The sequence below is a fragment of the Helobdella robusta genome, assembly GCF_000326865.2.
Source record: "Helobdella robusta unplaced genomic scaffold HELROscaffold_4, whole genome shotgun sequence".
In the NCBI taxonomy this organism is placed as follows: domain Eukaryota; kingdom Metazoa; phylum Annelida; class Clitellata; order Rhynchobdellida; family Glossiphoniidae; genus Helobdella; species Helobdella robusta.
The window spans coordinates 4541426-4562837 of record NW_008704902.1 but is presented as its reverse complement, the minus strand read 5'-3'; the positions used below and the strand labels follow the sequence as shown (position 1 = coordinate 4562837).

The 21412-nt window shown below is 31.3% G+C and overlaps 2 protein-coding genes across 2 annotated transcripts in view; both read right to left on the bottom strand.

The window, feature by feature from the left end:
- The window catches only part of HELRODRAFT_66983 (hypothetical protein), a gene marked incomplete at both ends in the record, with an annotated part of 30248 nt that extends 21681 nt beyond the window's left edge, over positions 1-8567 (bottom strand). Inside the window, 3 exons of the mRNA XM_009024260.1 lie at positions 7070-7469; positions 7800-8091; positions 8390-8567. Of these exons, the coding sequence (XP_009022508.1) occupies positions 7070-7469; positions 7800-8091; positions 8390-8567 (870 nt within the window). The remainder of the gene's footprint in view (positions 1-7069; positions 7470-7799; positions 8092-8389) is intronic.
- An 8563-nt stretch (positions 8568-17130) lies between these two features.
- HELRODRAFT_162543 (hypothetical protein) lies at positions 17131-20687 on the bottom strand (the record flags this gene model as incomplete). The annotated part of the gene is made up of 6 exons (XM_009024719.1): positions 17131-17225; positions 18318-18385; positions 18518-18634; positions 19046-19231; positions 19701-19833; positions 20648-20687. The coding sequence occupies 6 exons, from the start codon at positions 20685-20687 to the stop codon at positions 17131-17133; spliced, it is 639 nt and encodes a 212-aa protein (XP_009022967.1).
- Positions 20688-21412: the final 725 nt, after the last annotated feature.

The following is a 21412-nucleotide window of genomic DNA, read 5'->3' as shown; positions in this document are numbered from 1 at the left end:
AGCAGTTTAATGAATATATATATATATATATATATATATATATATATATATATATATATATATATATATATATATATATATATATATATATGTAGTCATTTTCATTGAAACAATCATCATTCATCTTCATAAACTCAATTAGGCCTATTTATTATATCGGCACAGTTTGGACAAATTAACTTATTTAATGATATTTTATACATTCACATGCATGCACAATCATTGAGAAATAAGATTCGCACTGTCAGTCGGAATTACTATAGTCCTTGAATTGATGAATAAATCTCATTAAATATCGAACTTTTTAATTTAGACTTATAGAACTTTCTTACGCTCAATCTTCATCTTCCGATCAATTATACCAAACTCCTTCATTGCATCAAACTCATTTCCTATCAGCGTTTGTTTGTGCGTATGAGTGTGTATATGTGTGTCTGTATGTATGTGTGTGTGAGTGTGTGTTTGTATGTGTAAATCTGGGTAGGGAATATGTTTGCATGTATTTCTACGTCTTTAAGTGTTTGTAACTGTATGTTAGTGTAAAAACGCATTTGTGATCATATTTATATGAATATGTTAATACATGTTGAGTAAGCTAAGATAAAAAAAAGTAATAATCCAAACAGATGATTAAAACAATAATATTAATATTTACATGTTTTTTACATCCGCTTTTGTGTTTACTGTGCTACTTGGTTCAAGATTGAAACAGTTACGAAAATATAAAATTAATTTAAACTGGGTAACAACGTGCAATGATGTCGAAAGCAATTTTGAGCGACCATATGCTGCAAGCAGGTAGTATTGTTTTGCTTGTCAGGCAGCTTCCTCCAACGCGCAGTTCATCAGAACTAGTTACTTCTACAATTAATATTTTTTAGCACAAGATCAGTGAAGTGACACTCACACCAACCAAGAGACAAGCAAACAAATTAATAGGTAAGGAGTAAGCAACAAAGAATTTTCAAACAAGCCATTTCAGATGTTTTTAAATCATAGCAGACGATATTTGGAACGAATCGAACGCACTTTGACTAGAAGCTTTCATTCAGCGTGTGCATGACGTAAAAATAATCTCGACCAGATAACATCTAACAAACAAATTAAATTTTTGAAAAAAAAATTGTTCGATCAAACAGAATTTAACTAATCAAAAGTTACAGCATGCAAAACAATCGTTTGTTAGAATCTTTTTTAAAGGCTTATTCAGGATTAATTAGCAAAATATTATATAAATATATATATATGTGAATATATATATAATTAAATGTCAAAATATATATATATATATATATATATGTTTGTATATATATATATATTTATATGTCATACACATGATATATTGATAAGATATACGTGCTCCTTACATAACCACTTTATTAATTACTTTTCCTCTATGCTCCAATCCCATACATACCTAGATATGACATTTTAATCATCTCTATATTAGCCAGGTAGTAATTATATATCATTCATCATTAATTATTGATGAACCAAGCATCAACAATCTGTATAATATTTATAGGAGAAATTCATCATGCACGTGTCTCTCATGTCTCTTCTACCTCCCAACAGCATGCTCCCACCTCCACAACATGTCTTCATAGTCCTTATTTTCTTCTTCTTCTTTTTTATATTTCACAAAAACTCAATCGAAATTGAAACGCTGAACAGCTAACATTGATGTTAACTTCTTGTAAATGCAAAAGAGTTTATTTATAAGTTACTTATAAGTTTATTCTTGTTACAAGCAATGTATGTTTCTGTCCTCTTGTTTCTTGGGCATGAATTTCATGAATTAAATAAAGTTGGGAATTTTTAAAATTGGGAACACTTTCACTGTAGTTTTTCAGTTGTTCAGTTTTTGTTGATGTTCTCAACACGTGGTTGTATAATTTCTGTTAATGTTGTTGGTTGCTAAGTATGTTTTTATCGTTGGTGTTAATATTAATGGTTGTAATAATGATTCTCTTAACGCTGTTGCTGTTTGTTTGTTTTATCGTTGCAGCGATGATATTTTGTTTTAGTGTTCACGTTGTTGGTCTTTTTTATTCTATTATTTTAAATGATTATTTAATTCAATTAATATAATTTAGTTTTAATTTTTTTTGTTTCTATTCAATTGATTTGATCGTCTTGGTTGTACGCATGGTTGAGCTTATCTCGATGTCTGCCAGCATGTTGTGTCTTATATCTTCTTTTGTTTTATCTTTCTACGTCAAAGCTTTTGACGTGTTCGTTGTCGTTTTTTGAATCAGATCGTCAAATAAAAATGACAGAACTTGCATGAAAAAATTAAAATGAAAAAATATCATAATTTCAAAAAGACAATCATAAAAAGGTTTTAACTTGAATGAATTTAAATATTTAAAAAAAACATTAATATCAATGACTAGTAGAAACGTGAATGAACTAAATTCTTTACTCGAGATAACAGGTGCGACCTAACTTAAATTGTGTTCGGGCCAATCTAAATTTTTAATTTTCTCATTTGCAAAAAATAAATGACACTTAAAAATTGAAAAACCAAAAAGCAAAATTGATCCATCATCAACGACTTGAATAACGTAAAAAACAGAACATTAAAATGAAAGAGTGAATGGACGTTGAGAACAAAGTCCCACTCATAAAACATCCACCGATGAATGACGAACGTGTAGTTTATGGCTGGCGCTTATTGCAATTTTAATTTGCAACTTCAAATAAATCACTTTCTTCTTTGATACAAAAATATTTCGTGTGACTTTAATAAAACATCCTCAAAAAATATATGATCGTTTTTAAGAAACACATCTGTATCTGAATGCTATAACGCTTCATTAAAGCATTTTTTCTAGCCGCATTTATGGATCAGTTGAGATTTATTTAATGTTTTGTCAGCCATATATGGAAATATGTTGGTGTTATGAATGAATAAATACGATCAAATTTTGTTCTCACAACTTCAGCAACTTTCCAGGCCAAATTGAACATTGCACGCACGCATGCACATGCTCTGAGTGGCCAGAGCAACAAAAACAGCACAAACAATTATTTATCACGTACCCTGTCAATCCATCTTAGTCATATCTTCGCGAGCATTTAGTCTTTATAAGTAACTAAATGAACTTTCACTATATACAAATAAATCACTTAACGATCCAGATTTTATTTAACTGACTTAAAGTTTAAAACAAAAAATTTAAAGTGCTAACATTAATTGCTTTTTAAAATATGAATTTTTTTCAAATTGCAATCGGCGTTACAAAATTAATCATCTGTAATAATTTAAAATAACTACCCTTGGTTGGTTTGAATATGATGCCTTGTATTGTATGTTTGGTGTTTTGTATTACATTCAAGAACCGTTAAAGGGTAGTCTAAACCCTCGTTTAGAAACTCGGCTAGAGCTTTTCACAATCCGCGATCCCACATTTTTATAGACAGTAAAGAACTGATGATACGCATGTTCCACAGCTTGTCAATAATCTAAAACTTGGAAAACAGTTTCATAATCGTCACATGAATAATCAACATAATCGCAGATCTGATGAATAGTTTCTCGTTGTTTCTAAACTTTATAATACCCGCAAACCAAATTCAGTGCTAATAAACAATGTCGCATCTATTTTCGTCATAAGAACATGCTAAGTGATCCAAAAGAATGGACTGCGACAAAAACCATAGCTAGGGTTTCCAAAAAACTATGAAAATTTTTAAAAAAGAGAATAAAATGTATCAACATTGTTCGTCGGCAGAGCAAAATGTATACAAGCTAAATAATTTTTGAACCCCTAATCTCAAAGGCACCTCGGCACTGTGAGACCAGCAAGGTCACTCATTTGTCTGGCCATTGATGTATGATATAGTGTTTGATTTTATTTTATTGTATTTTGAGTAATTTGCATCGAATTGTATGTTGTATGTTTTGAACTGTATTTTATATTGTATGCTTGCACCGAATTGTATGTTGTATCCTTTGTATTGTATGCTGTACGTTTTTTCATCCACAGTTTTGCATTGAATTCAGCGTTGACATGATAATTTTGAAATGCGTGGAGTGAGTGCGGGTTTCAAAATTAAAATTTGTAACTTCTTGAAACTGGTTTTTCATATTTTACATGTTATTTTTTTGTGAATTTACGGCCATTTTAATTTTTCTTGCCTTTCAGATGTCTTTTAATTGAATTTAAAGAAACAAATTTTCTGTCCGTGTGAAAAGTTTTTCATGAAAATTTTTTTTTTGTTGCAAGTAAATTTTATTCGGATAAGATTGAAAAGTGAATAAAATCGAAAAGCAGCTACGCCTACGTCATACTTCATGACGTCATCACCGCCAGAGTTTACGACGACAACTTACATATACATTCTAAATTTATTAGAAATGCAATTTTGTTCAAATAAAATGTAATTTTTTCAAATTTTTTAATAGCTAAACGTATGAAACGCATTTCATCGTAAGTTTTCATGAAACTCCAATGAAAGTTGAAATATAATGAGAGGTGGACAGTGCGTTGCATACATATTAAGTAGCATGTTTTGTAACTGAAGAGCGCCTGTTGAATGAGTTGGCACCACACACACACACACACACACACACACACACACACACACACACACACACACACGTTCATGGTTGTGCGTTCGCAATATTGGGTCGTGTTATCAGTTCTCAAACGTTATTTAGCTGTTCACGCCTGTTTTATGAACGCGTTCGTACTTTGTTTCGTTCGTCATTAATTTTCAATGGCCGCCTGCCCACCGCTTCATTGACTGCCGCAGGTTATTTATAGATTACCGTAACTTCCCAACCGTTCAACGCGCCAAACGAATGCTCGGTGCAATGAATGTTTGATTACATTTATTCTTTCGTAACAACTTTCTCGAATTTTCTTAATTTTGATGATTTTTTCAATAATTTTAAAAACAGCATTTTATGATTTGTTATACACAAAACAATAAACCTTTTTTAACGTTATTCAATTCTACTTTCGAATGTAGGTCACATAAAATGGGTATTAAATTTTAATGAAGTTTCATACAACGGCGAAAAAACAACTTGGAAAAACATAACAACATCATGATGGCAGAAGAAGCAATCAAACCATTCGTTGCATGTGATCAACAACGTTTCAATTCAACTAAAAACAATAGAAAGAACAACAGCAGCTGCAACAACAACGACAACAACAACGCAAACATTTTATGGCAGCACAAATGGAGCATCATTGAAGGCACTTTATTGTTGTCTGATCAGTATGACGATGAAATCTTAAACATCAGCCTTATCGTTATGATAATTGTGATGAATTTAGATTGGATATAGCAAATACCAACGTGGCTTCCACATTCATCATTGATATCAGCTTTAAAATTTTGGTATCATCGGCTTACAAATCACCATTGGTAACTTCACTGCCACTCCACGAACACCAACCACTCCACTAACACCAACCACACCACATACACCAGCCACACCAACAAAAACATCCACACCACTGATATCAACCACACCACCACTAACACAATCAACATTAGCACAAACGCTGCTAGCTACCAGCTCTTCCACAACATCAAAGACATTAAGTTACAGCAATGAAGACATGAAAATTGGTTAAAACACTGCATTATCTTCAACTCTTTAATATTAGAACACAATTAGAACGATGACAGCAATGGTAATAACAGCAAAAAAACTAATTACTACATTAACGCCCTTATAAATAACATTAATTTTAATAACGAACTGATTTTTTCTTTGTGAAGATGCAACGCTAATAGAAGATAGTTGTTATTACATTTCACGAAACTTTCACAAGCCTGTCTCTTTTTACTTGTGTCAAAGTGATCATTTGATCGTTCAAATAACTGAGTGCCAGGATTTATTTAAAAAGTTACAACAAATAATCTAGTTAGAAAAAAAAACTTTTAGATAAATGAATCATATTTGCTTTAAAAATTGTTCAATAATTTCAAAAATTATTGAACAAGCTTAAAAAATGAAATCCATTTGAAACATATTTTTATCTTGAAATATAAACTTACATTGCTCCAACATGAGTATAGGAATGTAATAAGAGTTTTGTGTTTCTGTGCGTATGAGCGTGTATTTTATTCTATTTTACCAATTTTTATCACAACGTTTAGTTCATTAAACAATTTTTTTTCTAATGAATATTTTAATCTTGGTGTATTATATGAAAATAACAGCCAGCAAGAAAATAGAGAAAAAATAAAAAAAAACTAAAGAATTTTAAATGTTGAACTTGCACGTGAAACACAGTTTAATCGTCTAGAAGTTGCGTCAGACATCTTTATTGGACCAATTTTGTCGTTTTTTTGTTTTTTTTGTTTTTTTTGTAAAAATCAACTTTTATTCAACAATGATAATACATTTTTAAATGCGCTTTTTATTTGGAAATCGTTTCAAAAACGAAGTTTTTAGGCATTAAACTAAATAATAAATTCACTTGCATTTCTTATTTAAATAACTTAATTTCAGATTAAAATTCACTTTAAGAATCCAGAATAAATTTTTTACAGTACCACCAGACCAATGAAATTTATTTTCATTCAGTACTCCATTCTAAAACTTACAATCAACATATGAGGCAGTTTATAAAATTGTTGTCAGTTGTTTAATGGTGGTTGTGCCTTGATTCATATAGCTACTGAGACAGCATTTAAAAATTCTCTGCCAGTTTTGTTTTTATTTAAAAAAATATTCAAATGCTGGAATGGTTCAAATAACAAGATTGACTATTTTATACTGTGAATCTAAAAATCAGAAGTGAAGTGCATGCAATTGCATATTAATTTACGCGACTATGTGAAGTTTTTGTTGGGCAAACAGTCTTGTCTTTGATGAGACGATAATAGATAAGAAAATAAATTTGACGTAAACTTCAGCATAATAATAATTGGTCGCAATTTTTGATTTTAATTTAAATAATAATTTAACTTTTTAAGTTCACAATTTAATATTCCAAAATTGATATACAATGTTTTTTCATTGACATAAATTTATCAAATTTTTGAATTAAACATTTTTGTTTTATTTAACGGTAAATCAGACAATTGAAATACGAACCTCGATAGAGAGATAGAAGCCAGCGACCATTATAACGTAGAAGATGGCGAGGGGCAGTTCGAGCACGAGGAACATGCCGACGACGACGACGAGCATCATGGTGGATGTGTGGCTCTCACACAAACAGTTGACTGCCGCTTTTCCATGCAGCTTCATCTTCAGCAGTTTGATTCTTCTCTCTCTGGCTTTCTTCATCTCCCTGATGAGGATGTGGTTGACGATGACTAGAGCTAAGCAAGGCAACACGTAGATGAAGAAAATGCGAATGACGAAATAATAGATGAAGATGTATACTCGGTTGTAGTTTTTCATCAAACTTCGTTGCTCTAAGTAGCATCCATTTATGAGGTGTTTCGATTCATAACTGCCCATATCATTTTCATCGTTGATAATTGTATTGCTTGAATAATTGTGAACAAAGCAATTGCTGGTTCTATTAATAAAATCGCACTCATAAGAAGTATTCGTATTCATGTTCTGGGTGTTGTACGAATTTATTTGTGCTGTCGTGTTGGCAGCATTTGAAGAATGAACGATGTGCTGAGCCGAATAGACGTGAAGAGAAAAAGATTGGTTGAAATAACTAGGCACCACGTTTGATTCAGAAAAATTTTGGTTTGAAGATTTTTCTTTTATTTTTAATTTCATTAATTTTTCATGATTTAAATTTTTTGTGAAGACAATGGTTCTGTTCTCGCCAATGAAATATTCTTCAGGTAAGTAGTTGTACTCGAAAAATTTGCACGAATGCACCAAGACGGACATGACGAACACGAAAATAATGACCTTCACCGTTTTGGAAACTGTACCAAGCCTTTTGGCCTTGATTGGGTGGCAGACAAAGAGGTACCTTTGCAAAGCAAGTGTGACAGTGAGCCAGATTGAACAAGTGTGGAAGATGGTGGGGATGACATCTTGGAAGGCCACGTAGATGGGGCAGACGTGGTAGGGCACGTAAGGGAGATAATATTTGTAGAGACCCGTTGTGTAGAAGTAGAGGAAGAAAGGGAGAGGTGTCACACCTGGACAGGAAATCAATTTATATTTAGTTGTTATAAAATATCTAACAAGGCCGTTTTTCAATTATTTCAATTTTTAAGATCGGGGATATGGTGAAATCTGTTTTTAAATTTACGAGGGATGTATTAATTTTAACAAAAATGTGTACTGTATAAAAATGTTCAATAAATGTTGAATGATTTTATTGAAGTTAATGACAGTATTTGTAACAACGTAAATCTTACTAGAACTATTATCATGAAAACCTTTCTAGTCCTAATAAGAAAAGCTCTACAAGATCTGTTATAATGAATAGCTTACTCGTGAGAGTGTCAGACATTGCCAGTGCCACTAACAAGACAGAAGTTGGATTCCTCATCTTCTTTTTCATCAGGACCAAACAAACAAAAAAATTGGTGACCAACGTGATGAGGCAGATCGGTGGCTCAAAGACTCCATAGACGAGTGCCGTCAGAGAACTCCCATCCAGCCGCTTCATCAACCTCTCGTTGACGACAGCGTGCGACTGAATGCAGTTTGTTTCGTTGTTCATCGTGCAGTCAAAATGTTTTTTGGTGCTCGTCATTGCATCACGCTCGATGACCACCGAAACATTTCATGTCCAGCAGGAAGTTATCCATCTGAGAGTTAAATGAGTTTTTCATGGTAGAAAATTTGATCAATATTAAAAAAAGATATGACGAAATTGAATAAATAATTTGTACATTATTACTCATGAATTATTTATAAAATTTTATTAAATTATATGTTAAAATTGTTGAAATTTTGAATCAAAACAAAATTTTGAAAAAATCAAAACTGAAACCTTTTTTAATTAATTATATTTTTGGTCAATTTTTAATTTGGAGTAATTATCCAACTGGTGAAATTTTTAGCCTAGCAACTTATTGGAAATAATATTAGTTTTGTGAATATCAAATTTTCATGTTGCTGAAGAAATGACAACTGTACAACAAATGAACAAATAGATAGCAAACGAGCAACGAGCATTTGACAAACGTCATCGAGTTGATTCGGTCGATACCAGCGCCAAAACAGAACTATTACATTCCATAAAAAACATCTTCACGCAAATTCTTTATTCAATGTGTAATACACTGTTACTTTGTAATTCTGTCATTCTTATTCACACTTCGGTTTGTTTTATTTCTGATAATTTTATGAATCAGTTACGAAGTTCGGCATTCTAACCATAACGCGAAAATTTTATTCATTTATTCCACAATAGAGAGCAATGAATTTCAAACATAGCATTCCAATCCAACATTTCACCAAACAACAAGACAACTTTATTATAATGTTCAACATGTCTAACACGTGGTGTAACAAAATTGTAATTGAAACTGCAAATTTTTAAAAATTTCAGCGTCAGTTGTCCGTACATGTATGTAAAAAGATGGAAGGGAAATTAAATTTTTTCCTACTTCGTTTAATTTCCAAGCATTTGCTGGAAAGCTTTGTTGTGATGTTTAATGTTACGCGAAATTTCTTCTTTAAATGCTTTCGTTGTAGTTTTTGTTTTTTCTTTAATAATCACACATCTTCTGCCTGCTTTGATTTCTTTTCCTTACAAATTGTGCTATCCAGTGCTCCAGAGTTAACATCAATAAAAACGCAATTGTAAGAGGAGTCAGTTGTAATGAAACGCGTTAGAAGTGTTTGATATTAACTTGCATACGTTGTTGGTCATTTGAAAGTTTCAAAAAAATATTTTGATGTGTTTGAAAAGTCGAATGAATAAAATTATTTAATGATTTGAAAAACATTCAGTTGATTGTGTTTCATTAAATTTCAATTTTATAAATTAATCTTGAGCAACAAAATAATAAGAAACAAGTAAGTTGTGATTTACAATCGACTTTTAAATTGACAAAATAAAATTAATGCTTTATTGTTTGGTTGAATGGCAGTGAAATTGTTTGGATTTTTATTAGAAATTTATATGAACAATCTGCATTGTTCAAATTAATTGCCAAATATTTTATCAAAAATTAAAATAACAAATTGTAATAAAAAAAAGTTTTATTAACCTCATTTTCAGTTCCAAACTTAATTTAATTGTTTTTAGCTTCAATATTCATAAACTTTATATTAATTTCTTTCTGCGTTATCAACAATATAATTTGATCAAATAACAGAACATTTCTTGTGAACCTTCCATGGGAAAAAACACGTTAAATCGAACCGAAACATGAAAATATTCACATTTAAAAATTCGCAATTTTAAAGACGACATAGAGATAGCATTTTGATACGAAACTTTTGACTGCAGTTATTACCTGGCACTGATTCATTGTCCTCAACGGTGTTTTTCTTGAGGTAGGCTCATTAAAAAATTTAATGGGTAAAAATATTAAATCAAAAAGATTTCAACGCTGTTTATTTATAATTTTTTGAAACTTTTATCTTTTTTTACATTAGACTATCAGCAACATTTTGAATTTAAATTTGAAAAAATTATGATTGCAAATAAACTTTTGAAAACGTATTTCTAATCAGTTATATAATGAATAATTATATAAAATGATCAAAACACAGTATTGAGCAATATTCAAAAACTTTATTTTTTACCAACCATCATCTATTTATACTAAATACAAACATTCATATAAAATTTTATTTTTTCTTTGTTTCGTTAATTTTTTTTTCAATGAAACTATGTTCGAAGTTTTGCCAAAAAAAATAAACTCTGCTGATAAATTGAAGACAAAATGATTAATTGTAATATTTTCGAGACAGCCTGAAATATAATTAATCATTTACATATGAAAGAAATAAAACTTGCGAGCAATGATCTTGACATGAGACTCCTCATTGGAGCCCTTTTTATATATGCCAGCCTGTCTCGCTTAGTCATTGCGCTTGTAGTGCTTCAAATGTAAGAATGCATTCATCTGACGCTCGCTCATTTACGTGCGTGTGTCCATCTATCAAGTTTGTTCTTAATGTATACTTGTGTTAAGGCTGTCTTATTACTAATTTTATTTAGTGCTTTTTGTGTTTATTTTTTGTGTATTTATTACTATTTATTATGTTCATTTATTATTGGTAGTTTAAGAATAAATTTAATTGACGAAATCTGAAAACTATCTATTTATGTTTTTTGTTGAAGTAACTATTTTTTTAAGCAATTTTAAATTCTACAACTAAAAAATTAATTAATTTCCGTTTTTTGATCAAAGATTATGTCTCCAAATTTGTCGCCACTGAAGGCTAATGTAGGAATCGAATGCTAATGAATGTCGGATCAGTAAGATGGCCAGAAAATAGTTGTTTACAATATTTTGTTTACCCAAAACACTTTTAATATTTGTCTCCCAAAACCTTCTCATAAACTGAAAGTCGTGAAAAATATTTTGTTGTTGTTAAATTATCTCAACACTTTCCTGCAACTCGAACAATTTTAACAGGCACACGTTGGCAGAAGACAATATATAACCGGTGATAAAATTGACTTTGCTAAACAATGTTCGGGGAATACGTTGAATAGGAAAGTGTCCGTCAAACCAAATTGCAAAAAAAGTTTCGATTCTAAAGGAGAGACATTTTGCACAAACACATTGATTGAGAAGACATTGATATGGTAATTTTATGGTGGCGAGTCGGTGCCGTAAAAACGTACATTAGTAGCGGTTACACGAGGTCAGCACAGCAGGAGGCATGTTTCTTTCTTGCAGATGTTTGAGCTTAGTTGAGCTTAGTTATATATATATATATATATATATATATACAAATTAAATATCATGTCGTTGTTGAAATTTTAAAAATGTTTACAGCGTTGTGTCCGGGACAAGTGGGAGGACCCAGGGTGGGGAAAGTGTTGGAGTCTAAAAGGGGCTGCCGGAATGCATCAGACAATTAAAACAAATATTGAAGATATTGTGGAAATATAGTAATAAATTGAATCGGGATTAGCCAAAAACAAAAATAATCGGTCTTAGAATTTGGAGAATCATCCCCACCGCAATATTCTCCATCCGCCATGCCCCTGAATGTTTATCAGATTTTATGCAATCAAATGTTGTTTAAAATAATAACATCATGTCAATACTTCCACGTAACCGCTTATCGAAAAATGCTACAAACTATGGAGTGTTATTTAATGTGTTTAACTTGAGCAACTTTCAACAAATTATACTTAGCGCTTGATTTTAAAAAATGTTTTTTTTTGTTTAAAAAAACTGTGGAATGAAAAAACACACAAAACAAAAAAAAATACGCCTGGGAAGCAGACGAGAGGAATGGACTTTTTTGTTTGGAGCTGTGCAATAAATTTGATGTCGTGATTGTTCGAGCACGAACTGATCCGTCAACAATCTTTTTTAAAAAGAGCATCAGCCGACCAAAGTATCGAAACAGAAATAAAAATCTTCTTTATTGCAATTGTCAACATAAAATGTGTGATCCTACATTTAGATACACAATCCGGTATAAAAATGTTAAAAATTGTTTGGGTTTTTGTGAAGTTTACATATGTATGTATGTATATATAAATTAAAATTACAATACAAAATATTTGGTAGTTATTCAAACTAAATGTTCTTCAAGTTGAAAAAAAAATTGTTACCACTGTTCTTATTGTTACTATTTGTTATATTTTATTGGAAAAGAATCAATTGATTAATTATTATGTCTGTAAATAATGTAGTAGCATTTTATTGCTTTTTGTTAAGTTTTGAAAATAGTTCCTACATTTGTTCTTCTGAAAAGTTGTAATTAATGTTAATATTCATAAATTATTCGTACAGTCGTATGTCACCTGGTATAGATATTGCATCGCATTTTTCATTTAAATGTCGATTCAATATTACTTTCACTGTAATTTGAACTGCAGCTGCTGAAACAAACACACGGCTGAGCCTGAGCAGCTATTAATTAGAAAAGCAGGCAAAAGCAGCTACAACCACAACAGCTACAACCACGACAGCGACACGATATCGCAAGAAGAAGAACGACATATTTGATTTGGTAAGAATGACGGCAAACATGTCATCCATCACAGCTTCGGAACTCACGGCCATTCTTTCTTCATAACAGACTCTGCTTTTCATATTGTTCATCTCTCGCAGTGCAAGTCTTGAGTTAAACTATACATTAATACAACAACGAATGCACGTAGCTCGCGTTCACGTTGGAATAAAATTCTTTCGATGACGTTGTTTGGCTTTTTAATGGAAACTATTTTTTTTATCTATTCTTTATTGTAAATTATTTTTAAATAATTGTTTTCAAGATGAATAAATTCTTATTTTATAATATTGATTTTCATTCTAATCAAAATGCCTCAAGCAAAAAAAATCAAAAATTCAAAAATTGTTTTTTATGCAAAATTAACGAATTGCTTTTTTAGAGAGTTAGCAAAACCTTAGCACAGTGTTAATGCACATTAGCTATTTGACGGGTGACTTTGTACTGTTTTGATTAAATTAACAAGATAAAATCTTCGTTGAAAATCGTTTTTTCAAAATTTTTATTTCTTTTATTTGTAAATTTAATATTTGATCATTTATATTTTCTGTTCCTTTTTTTTAGATTTTGTAAAATTGCATGTTTTGCATTCATAAGAGTGATCATACTTTTGCTTTTTTAAATTTTTTATACTAACAAAAGTGGCTAAGGTAAATATAAATGCTAATGAGATGTTTTATTAAAATTTAATCTCAACGACTTTACACTTGGCATAAATTTATAAGGCAAGTTCAAAATTTAAATTTTTTTATATATAAAGTATTTGACATAACATAAGAGAAAGGATCAGAAAATGTTATGCTTGGCTGACTGACTGACAGACTGACTGACCAACTAATCAACTAACCGACTGATTGATGGACCCGAACGACCAACCAACCAACTAGCTGGTTGGTTGGTTGGTTGGATGGTTGGCTGGTTGGTTGGTTGGTTGGTTGGCTGGCTGCCTGGCTGTCTGACTGTCTGTCTGGCTGGCTGGCTGGCTGGCTGGCTGGCTAGTTGGCTGGCTGGCTGGCTGGCTGGTTGGTTGGTTGGTTGGTTGGTTGGTTGGTTGGTTGGTTGGTTGGTTGGTTGGTTGGTTGGTTGGTTGGTTGGTTGGTTGGTTGGTTGGTTGGTTGGTTGGTTGGTTGGTTGGTTGGTTGGTTGGTTGGTTGGTTGGTTGGTTGGTTGGTTGGTTGGTTGGTTGGTTGGTTGGTTGGTTGGTTGGTTGGTTGGTTGGTTGGTTGGTTAAGGATACATTTATTTAAATTTAGATATTGTAGATAATAATAACTTTAGATTTTGTCTTAAACATTAATGTTACCTTCTGCGACCTATTCTGAGACTTATTCTGTTAACTCGATGTCGGGATTAGATTTATGTTTGCTTACCGTTGAAGATTATTTTTTTAAAAAAGATTTAAATAATTTATTTTTGTAAGAAATTATATATTTTATGTTTAAGTAAAAAAGTGTTTGTCTTTTTATTTTCTAACTTTTTTGAACAAATGACAGTTAAATTTCAAGGACAAATTTAACTTAAAACAAAACTTCTTTACAACTAAATCAAAAAATTAGAACGAAAAAGTTTGGAAGAGCTAAACACTAAACGGAAAAATTAAACAATGCAGAATGAAATGCCCACACACGTCACAAACAATAATAACTAATGAGTCGTGATGAGGGCAGGCAAGCGTGACATCAATTATAGAGCCAAACTTGAAACATGCAACCGACCGAACGACGTGCTAAATAATAATCACAGAGCTACAACTCCTATTCATTGGCTGGCTGTCACTGTCTCAACAGGTAGCAAGCAGTAATAACATTCAAACAATTCAAAGTTTAAATTGTAAAGAAAGTTTTTATACGTTGAAAAACGGTTTTTTAAAAAAATATATAATTAGATAAAATTTCATGAAACCAAAAAAATAAAACTGGATAAAAAGTGGAACTTTGTCAAAGCAACCTCTAAACATGATGGATTGGAACGGTGCCGTCCAGTGTCACAAGATCACAAAATGATACTGATGAAAATTATGATCTGTGTGTTTGTGTGTGTGATCTGTGTGTTTGTGTGTGTGCATGTGTGTGTGTGCATGTGTGTGTGTGCATGTGTGTGTGTGTGTGTGTGTGTGTGTGTGTGTGTGTGTGTGTGTGTGTGTGTGTGTGTGTGTGTGTAGTAAACACCTTCTTTTAACAGTTTGCATTTTTTATGTGATTATGTGTATATATGTTGGGTTGTGTATTGGATGTTTGGATGTTTTTTGCTCTGCTCAAAGAGTGTTAGAGTTTTAATTTGGCTTGTGTGTGCACACGAAAGAGAGAGCGAAAAAGAGATATAGGAGAGAGAGAGAGAAAAAAGAAAAGAAAGTAAAAGAAGGTGAGAAAAAAAGAGAGAGAATCACAAGCGGTGATACAATGTAGAAATATTGCCCGAAGAAATAAGTTCCTGCAATTAATAACGATCAAAAATGCGGAAAGACGGTTGAGATTCGGAGTTAACTCGCGTGCTTCTTATTTATTGCAATAATAAAAATGCATTATTAATAAAACTTCTAAAAGATTATTATTCGCGTATTCACATTTATATCAATATTATTTTAAGAACCTAATATGCTTACTAAAAGTGGTTTCTTGTGCAAGAAGGTGTGTTGTTTAGTTAACTCTTCAGTATTTCTTAGAGATAAAAACAAAAACAGACGGCGCGTGTGAATAAATGTACGTAAATAAACGTACCACGAACAATCCATTGCGGACGACTCATTCCATTGAAACCAGACACTACCAGAAATATATCTGTGTATATAAGTTTAGATAAGTTAATTTTTTTACATCTATTTTACATTCAAGATTTTACATGATTTTGTTCTTTTCAATTAATTTTAATGCAAAAGAACAGAAAATATTTTTTCAGCACTCAGACCTTACAAAAACACATCCATTATTGCGTTGAGTCTTTCCTAATCTGTTCATTTGCTCATTTATCTTCCGTCTTTGTTTTCAAAAATATTTTGATAAAAAAATGGAACACCTTTCTTCGTTCTTCAATTTTTTTAAATATTTTTGCTGAAAATATTATACAATATATGTTCATATATATGTATATATATATATATTATACTTATATGTTTATATATATGTATATATCAGTGTGGATATAGAGAGGTTCATGCCCCCTCCCGTAGTGACCAGGAAAAACTAAGGAAAGCAGTTTTATGTAGAAAATTCACTAAAAATTGTTCTCTCACTAAGTTTGGTTGGTTGTTTGGCAGGAGGAGAACCAGCAAATGGAATCATCTGCTCTTCTATGGCCACTTCATTTGACTTACGCCAATAAAATTTTAGATAGAACATATTTAAATGAAATTAATTAATTTACAAGTTGCTTACTAACTATAAAATATTACAGAGTGTTATCATTTTTTGTTTGTCAGATGTTAAAAAAATGAATTATCGTTGCCGACAGATGGAAAAATAATTTCTACATTCACAAAATGAAAAATTATAATCGTTGAAATTATTTTAAAATCACTAAATTGATATGTAAGAACGAGATTGAATGTTGATTTAGAAGCTTTTGAAGCACATGTTCTAGCTTTTTATTTTCTCACTAGCAAACATTTTTAATGCAACAAATTGTTTGTCAAGTCGAATTCAGTCGAACAGTTTTATGTCTGTCGGGTGAAATTTCATACCGCGCCTCCCCGTTCAAATATTCCCACACGTTAAAACAAATGGCTCAACATAATAAATGACATGTGGGATGTTATGTCTGGCTCAAATAATTTTTAATTAATAAATTATCAATATGCAGAAGCCGGTTTATTGAATCAGTCGCATATTGGGTCCATATTTTGCGGAATGCAATCTAATCCTAACAAAAGCTTGATTTACTTTGTTTTATCCGAATAAATATTGAACAAAAGAAGCTTAATTGGACCTTAACCTCAAATTAGCTGTTTTGATTAAAAGGTACTCGCAGATTAAGAAATTGTGAACTTTTATTTTTCTCTAGGTCTTGAAATGCCGTAGCCAATTATAAAATATGATATGAAGTCATTATTATAATATCATTGTCATAATTACATTTCGTCACCAGAAGGGTGCCTGCTCAGTGCACTGCATTTTCGAATTTGCTTTGTACTTCATGCTTGCTCGTTTTTTCAGTTTCGATTTTTGTTTCACTTCTTCATTTTGATCATTTTTTTACGGTCCAAAAAATAAAATTGCTTTGAACTGAATTCTTCATCTCTGCCTTTTCTGGCCGTAAGTATACACAATACAATTAATGATTAATGATTAGTCTGATGTTAACTAATTAGTAAAGTGAAGAAAAAATCAAACATTCCTTCCTTTCAGCATATATTGTCAAAAAATTCCAATGTTTGATATAAATATTGATGTAAGTTTTTTAGCACTAATCAGTTGATTTGAGGTATGTACTTTCATCTACCCGCGTGAAGCACGAGCAAATCACAAAATAGAAATTCTCTTTCAAAAGGCCTCAGTGGAATTAATTGATTAACGCCATCAATTCGGTAGAATTCATACAGTACTGTATAAAATATGATCTCCTTCCAACATTAATGGAATAATTGTAAACTCAACGGCAGGCTCACATATGTTAATTCTTTTAATGTTAATGTTTATTTTTCTTCTAAAAACTAAGATATGTGGGTAGGCTCATAACATGCATAAAAGAAATATATGGCGCCAATAAAGTTTCATTGTGGTTCACATGCTTTAATGCACTAGATTGACAAATATTTTTCATTAAATATTTTAGAGACAGCTAATAATTATATTTTTTCTTTTTTGAAAAATTAAACTCTGAAAGAAGCAAAATTCAGCGAAACATGCGAGGTACAAATGCCAACAAAATGAATAAAATAATGTAAAGATTGAAAACTGCAACCGGAAATAATAAAACTAAATTAATCACAAGACACATGAAAAATCTGTGAAGTATATGGTAGACTGCCACGTATACTGATAGACTGTCTAATTCTTGTATACGATAGACTGCCCAGTATAATGAAAGGCTGTCTTTATTGTATATGATAGACTGCCTAGTATGATAGACCGCCTAATTTTTGTATATGATAGACTGTCTAATTATTGTACAGGATAGACTGCCTAGTATAGTGATAGACTTTAATTATTGTAAATGGTAGACTGCCTAGTTATTGTACATGATAGACTGCCTATTGTATATAATAGGCTGTCAATTTAATTTTTTAAATAAAAATAAATAGAGCGAGATCTTTTTGCCTCCGAACCTGTCACTGCCGCATCATAACCACTGGCCTGATACATTACGTCATTCCACCTCACCATTGTAATTTGTCTACATTGTATTCGTTTATAAATTATAAATTGCTCATTTATCTAATTGTATTTCGGTAAATTATAAAATTCAATTTTATGTTATTTAGTTTATTCTTTATTGTTGTAACCCTTGACTCCCGTAACTACCAACATCGCTGTTATAACTTCAATGATCTCTATATTTCCAACACCAGTGTTGTAGCTTCCAACGATCGTCAAGTGTTCGTTATTTCGTAGGTTCAAGATTTCCGATAGATGAACACAACTGCTTCAAACGCAAACTTGGTTGAACGTTTATTTGAATGCCAACAGTAATAGAAACAATAAACTAATCCATGTTATATATGCTATGTTATATTATATTATGTTATGTTATGTTATGTTGTGTTGTGTTGTGTTGTGTTGTGTTGTGTTGTGTTGTGTTGTGTTGTGTTGTGTTGTGTTGTGTTGTGTTGTGTTGTGTTGTGTTGTGTCGTGTTGTGTTGTGTTATGGAGCATACGTTCATTGCTATGAAAAATATATTAAAAATAAAAAACTTGTATTTATTCAGAGTTCAAAAACCTTTCAACATACGTTTCTCTCAAGCACACACACACACACACGCACACCTACATTGACACAATACATGAAGTTTTATTGTATGGAAAATTTCATCCTCAAACGTACAAGCCAACCCACCCGTCCACTGACTCAGTCACTAAGACCTCATACAAAAAATATTGACGAATGGTTGTCGAGATTGAACATATTGCTTTTCCTGACAGCTTCATTCCAACATAATAAGTGGACCTGGACATAACTGATTTTTTCCTTCCAATTACATTTTCGGCTCTGTTTATTGGAGAAATGTTTTGGTTCAACAGCCTGGCGTTTGGTTATATGCTCTGATGTTCAGCTGTATGTTGTGAGGCGAATTATGCGTTATAAATTTTTTATTATTCAATAAACTTGTCATTTTTCTTAGAATACCTTTCAAATGTTCGCACAACACACACACAAACAATCAAAAGCGAGTGTGCAGTGCAGATGGTCCTTCTAATAATCATGTATGAAAATTTTGTTTGCTTTAGCGTAAATAAATTAATCCATGAAAGGTATATATATCGATTATACAAACATTTCAATTAATTTTAAAAACATTCATTTGAAATAAATACAAAATTAATTGAAAGAAAATCAAACAAAAGACGGACATAATGATCGAGTGTTCATTCGAGCCATAAATTTTGTAAAAATGAATGTTCTCACAGAACGATCCAAATCCCATTAGAAGCCTCGAATCAAACTACAACATCTAGCCTCAAAAATTGTTCAAAGTGAAGCACCAATCAACCTTATGTCAATTTTGTTTGTTACAATAGCTAGCACTGACGAGTGCTGAGAAAGAATGAGAAGTGCTGGATGAAGCCAGCGTGAGGAGGTCACTACTGTTGCTTCACCACAAAATTTCTTAAGCTCTAGTTTATCTGATTTAATGAATCATGCAAAATTTATTAGAAATGTTAAATAAATTTAATGTTTTTGATTGGCAGTAAAAAAAAGTATTTCATAAACAGCCCACCCGAAGAAAAATTCAAGCTACGCTGTTGGACGATAAAAAAATATTTATTATACATTAAATATAAGTAACCTAATACAAAAACGAAAACAAAGTTTAACTGTTTTTGATCAGTCAACAAATTCAGCCAAAATTATATTTTTATAAAACATATTTTTACGTTTGATTAATATAAAAATCTTTTTAATTTATCCTTGAAAAAAAACAAGCGATACATTTGGAAGTTTCTGTGAGTTCGTGATGAGATTATTTTTCACCAATTCATCTTTTTAATGAAACATTGAAGCCCTCTTATAGTTTGTTTCGGCAAAATTTATTTTATGTCATATTTTTTAAAATTTTTCTCCGTCATGTGACAAACAAAAGCCGATAAAAGCAAATTTCTGAGACAGCTGAACAATTTGACGTCATCGTCTTTTCATCTCCATCAATATTCGCATTATCGTTTCCGGTTGTCATCATCATTTCAATTTTTATCACGTGACAATCTCAAATCGAAACAATCATTATCACGATCATCATAATCATCAATTTTTTCTTCCATCATCATCATAGCCATCTTATCTTTTTCATCATCATCGCCATCATCATTATCATTATAAATCTTCTTCATTTTATCATTATCAACATAGTCGTTTCATCTTCATTTTCATCGTCATTATCCTCATCATCGTCGTGCGTCTAATTTCAACATCATCATCGTCATTACCATCGTGCCAAACTTTTGTCATCCATCAGATTGTTGGGGGTGATCTTCTTCATCTCAGTCAACCTTCATTCCTCCATCTTCATTTCTTTTTTCCACATCACGCATCCATCATACTATTTCCTAACTATTTTGGCTTTTGAGTTTCCAGTAAATGTATGAAATTCACAAATCGTTTCATGGTTTTTTATTGACACTATGGAATAAATGAGATTAATAACAATAATAATAATAATTACAATAATAACAATAATAATAATAATAATAATGTAAACTCTTTTATTATTCAGAGAAAACCAGTAAAATCAAAAATAATCAAAAAAAATATGTCAATAAAATGTTAAAATTAGTTAAATATAATTAAAATAATAAAATAATATGAATGGTCATCAACGCTCGTTATCCTGAAATAAGTGCCATGGTGGACGATAGCTTGTATAAAAATTGGTAACAGTTTGTTCACGCATTGTTTCTATCGTAGTACAAAGCATAAGATGACGATATTACCCTATTGATTAAGCTATATCGAAAATTATCAGTCCAATTTATATCGATTAGAGACAGAATAAAAGGATTATAAAAACCTATAGGCGATATTTTAAAAGTTTTAATTAAAATATTGAAATATTTAAAATCATCTACAATGTTATTTTTTAAATTATTTAAGTATTTATTCATTTTATACATTATGTTTTGATTTCATAAAGTTTGTTTCATGGCACACGGTCAGTTCGAGTATTTCAATAGTATCTTCGTTACAGACTGCGATGTCGGGTCGGAG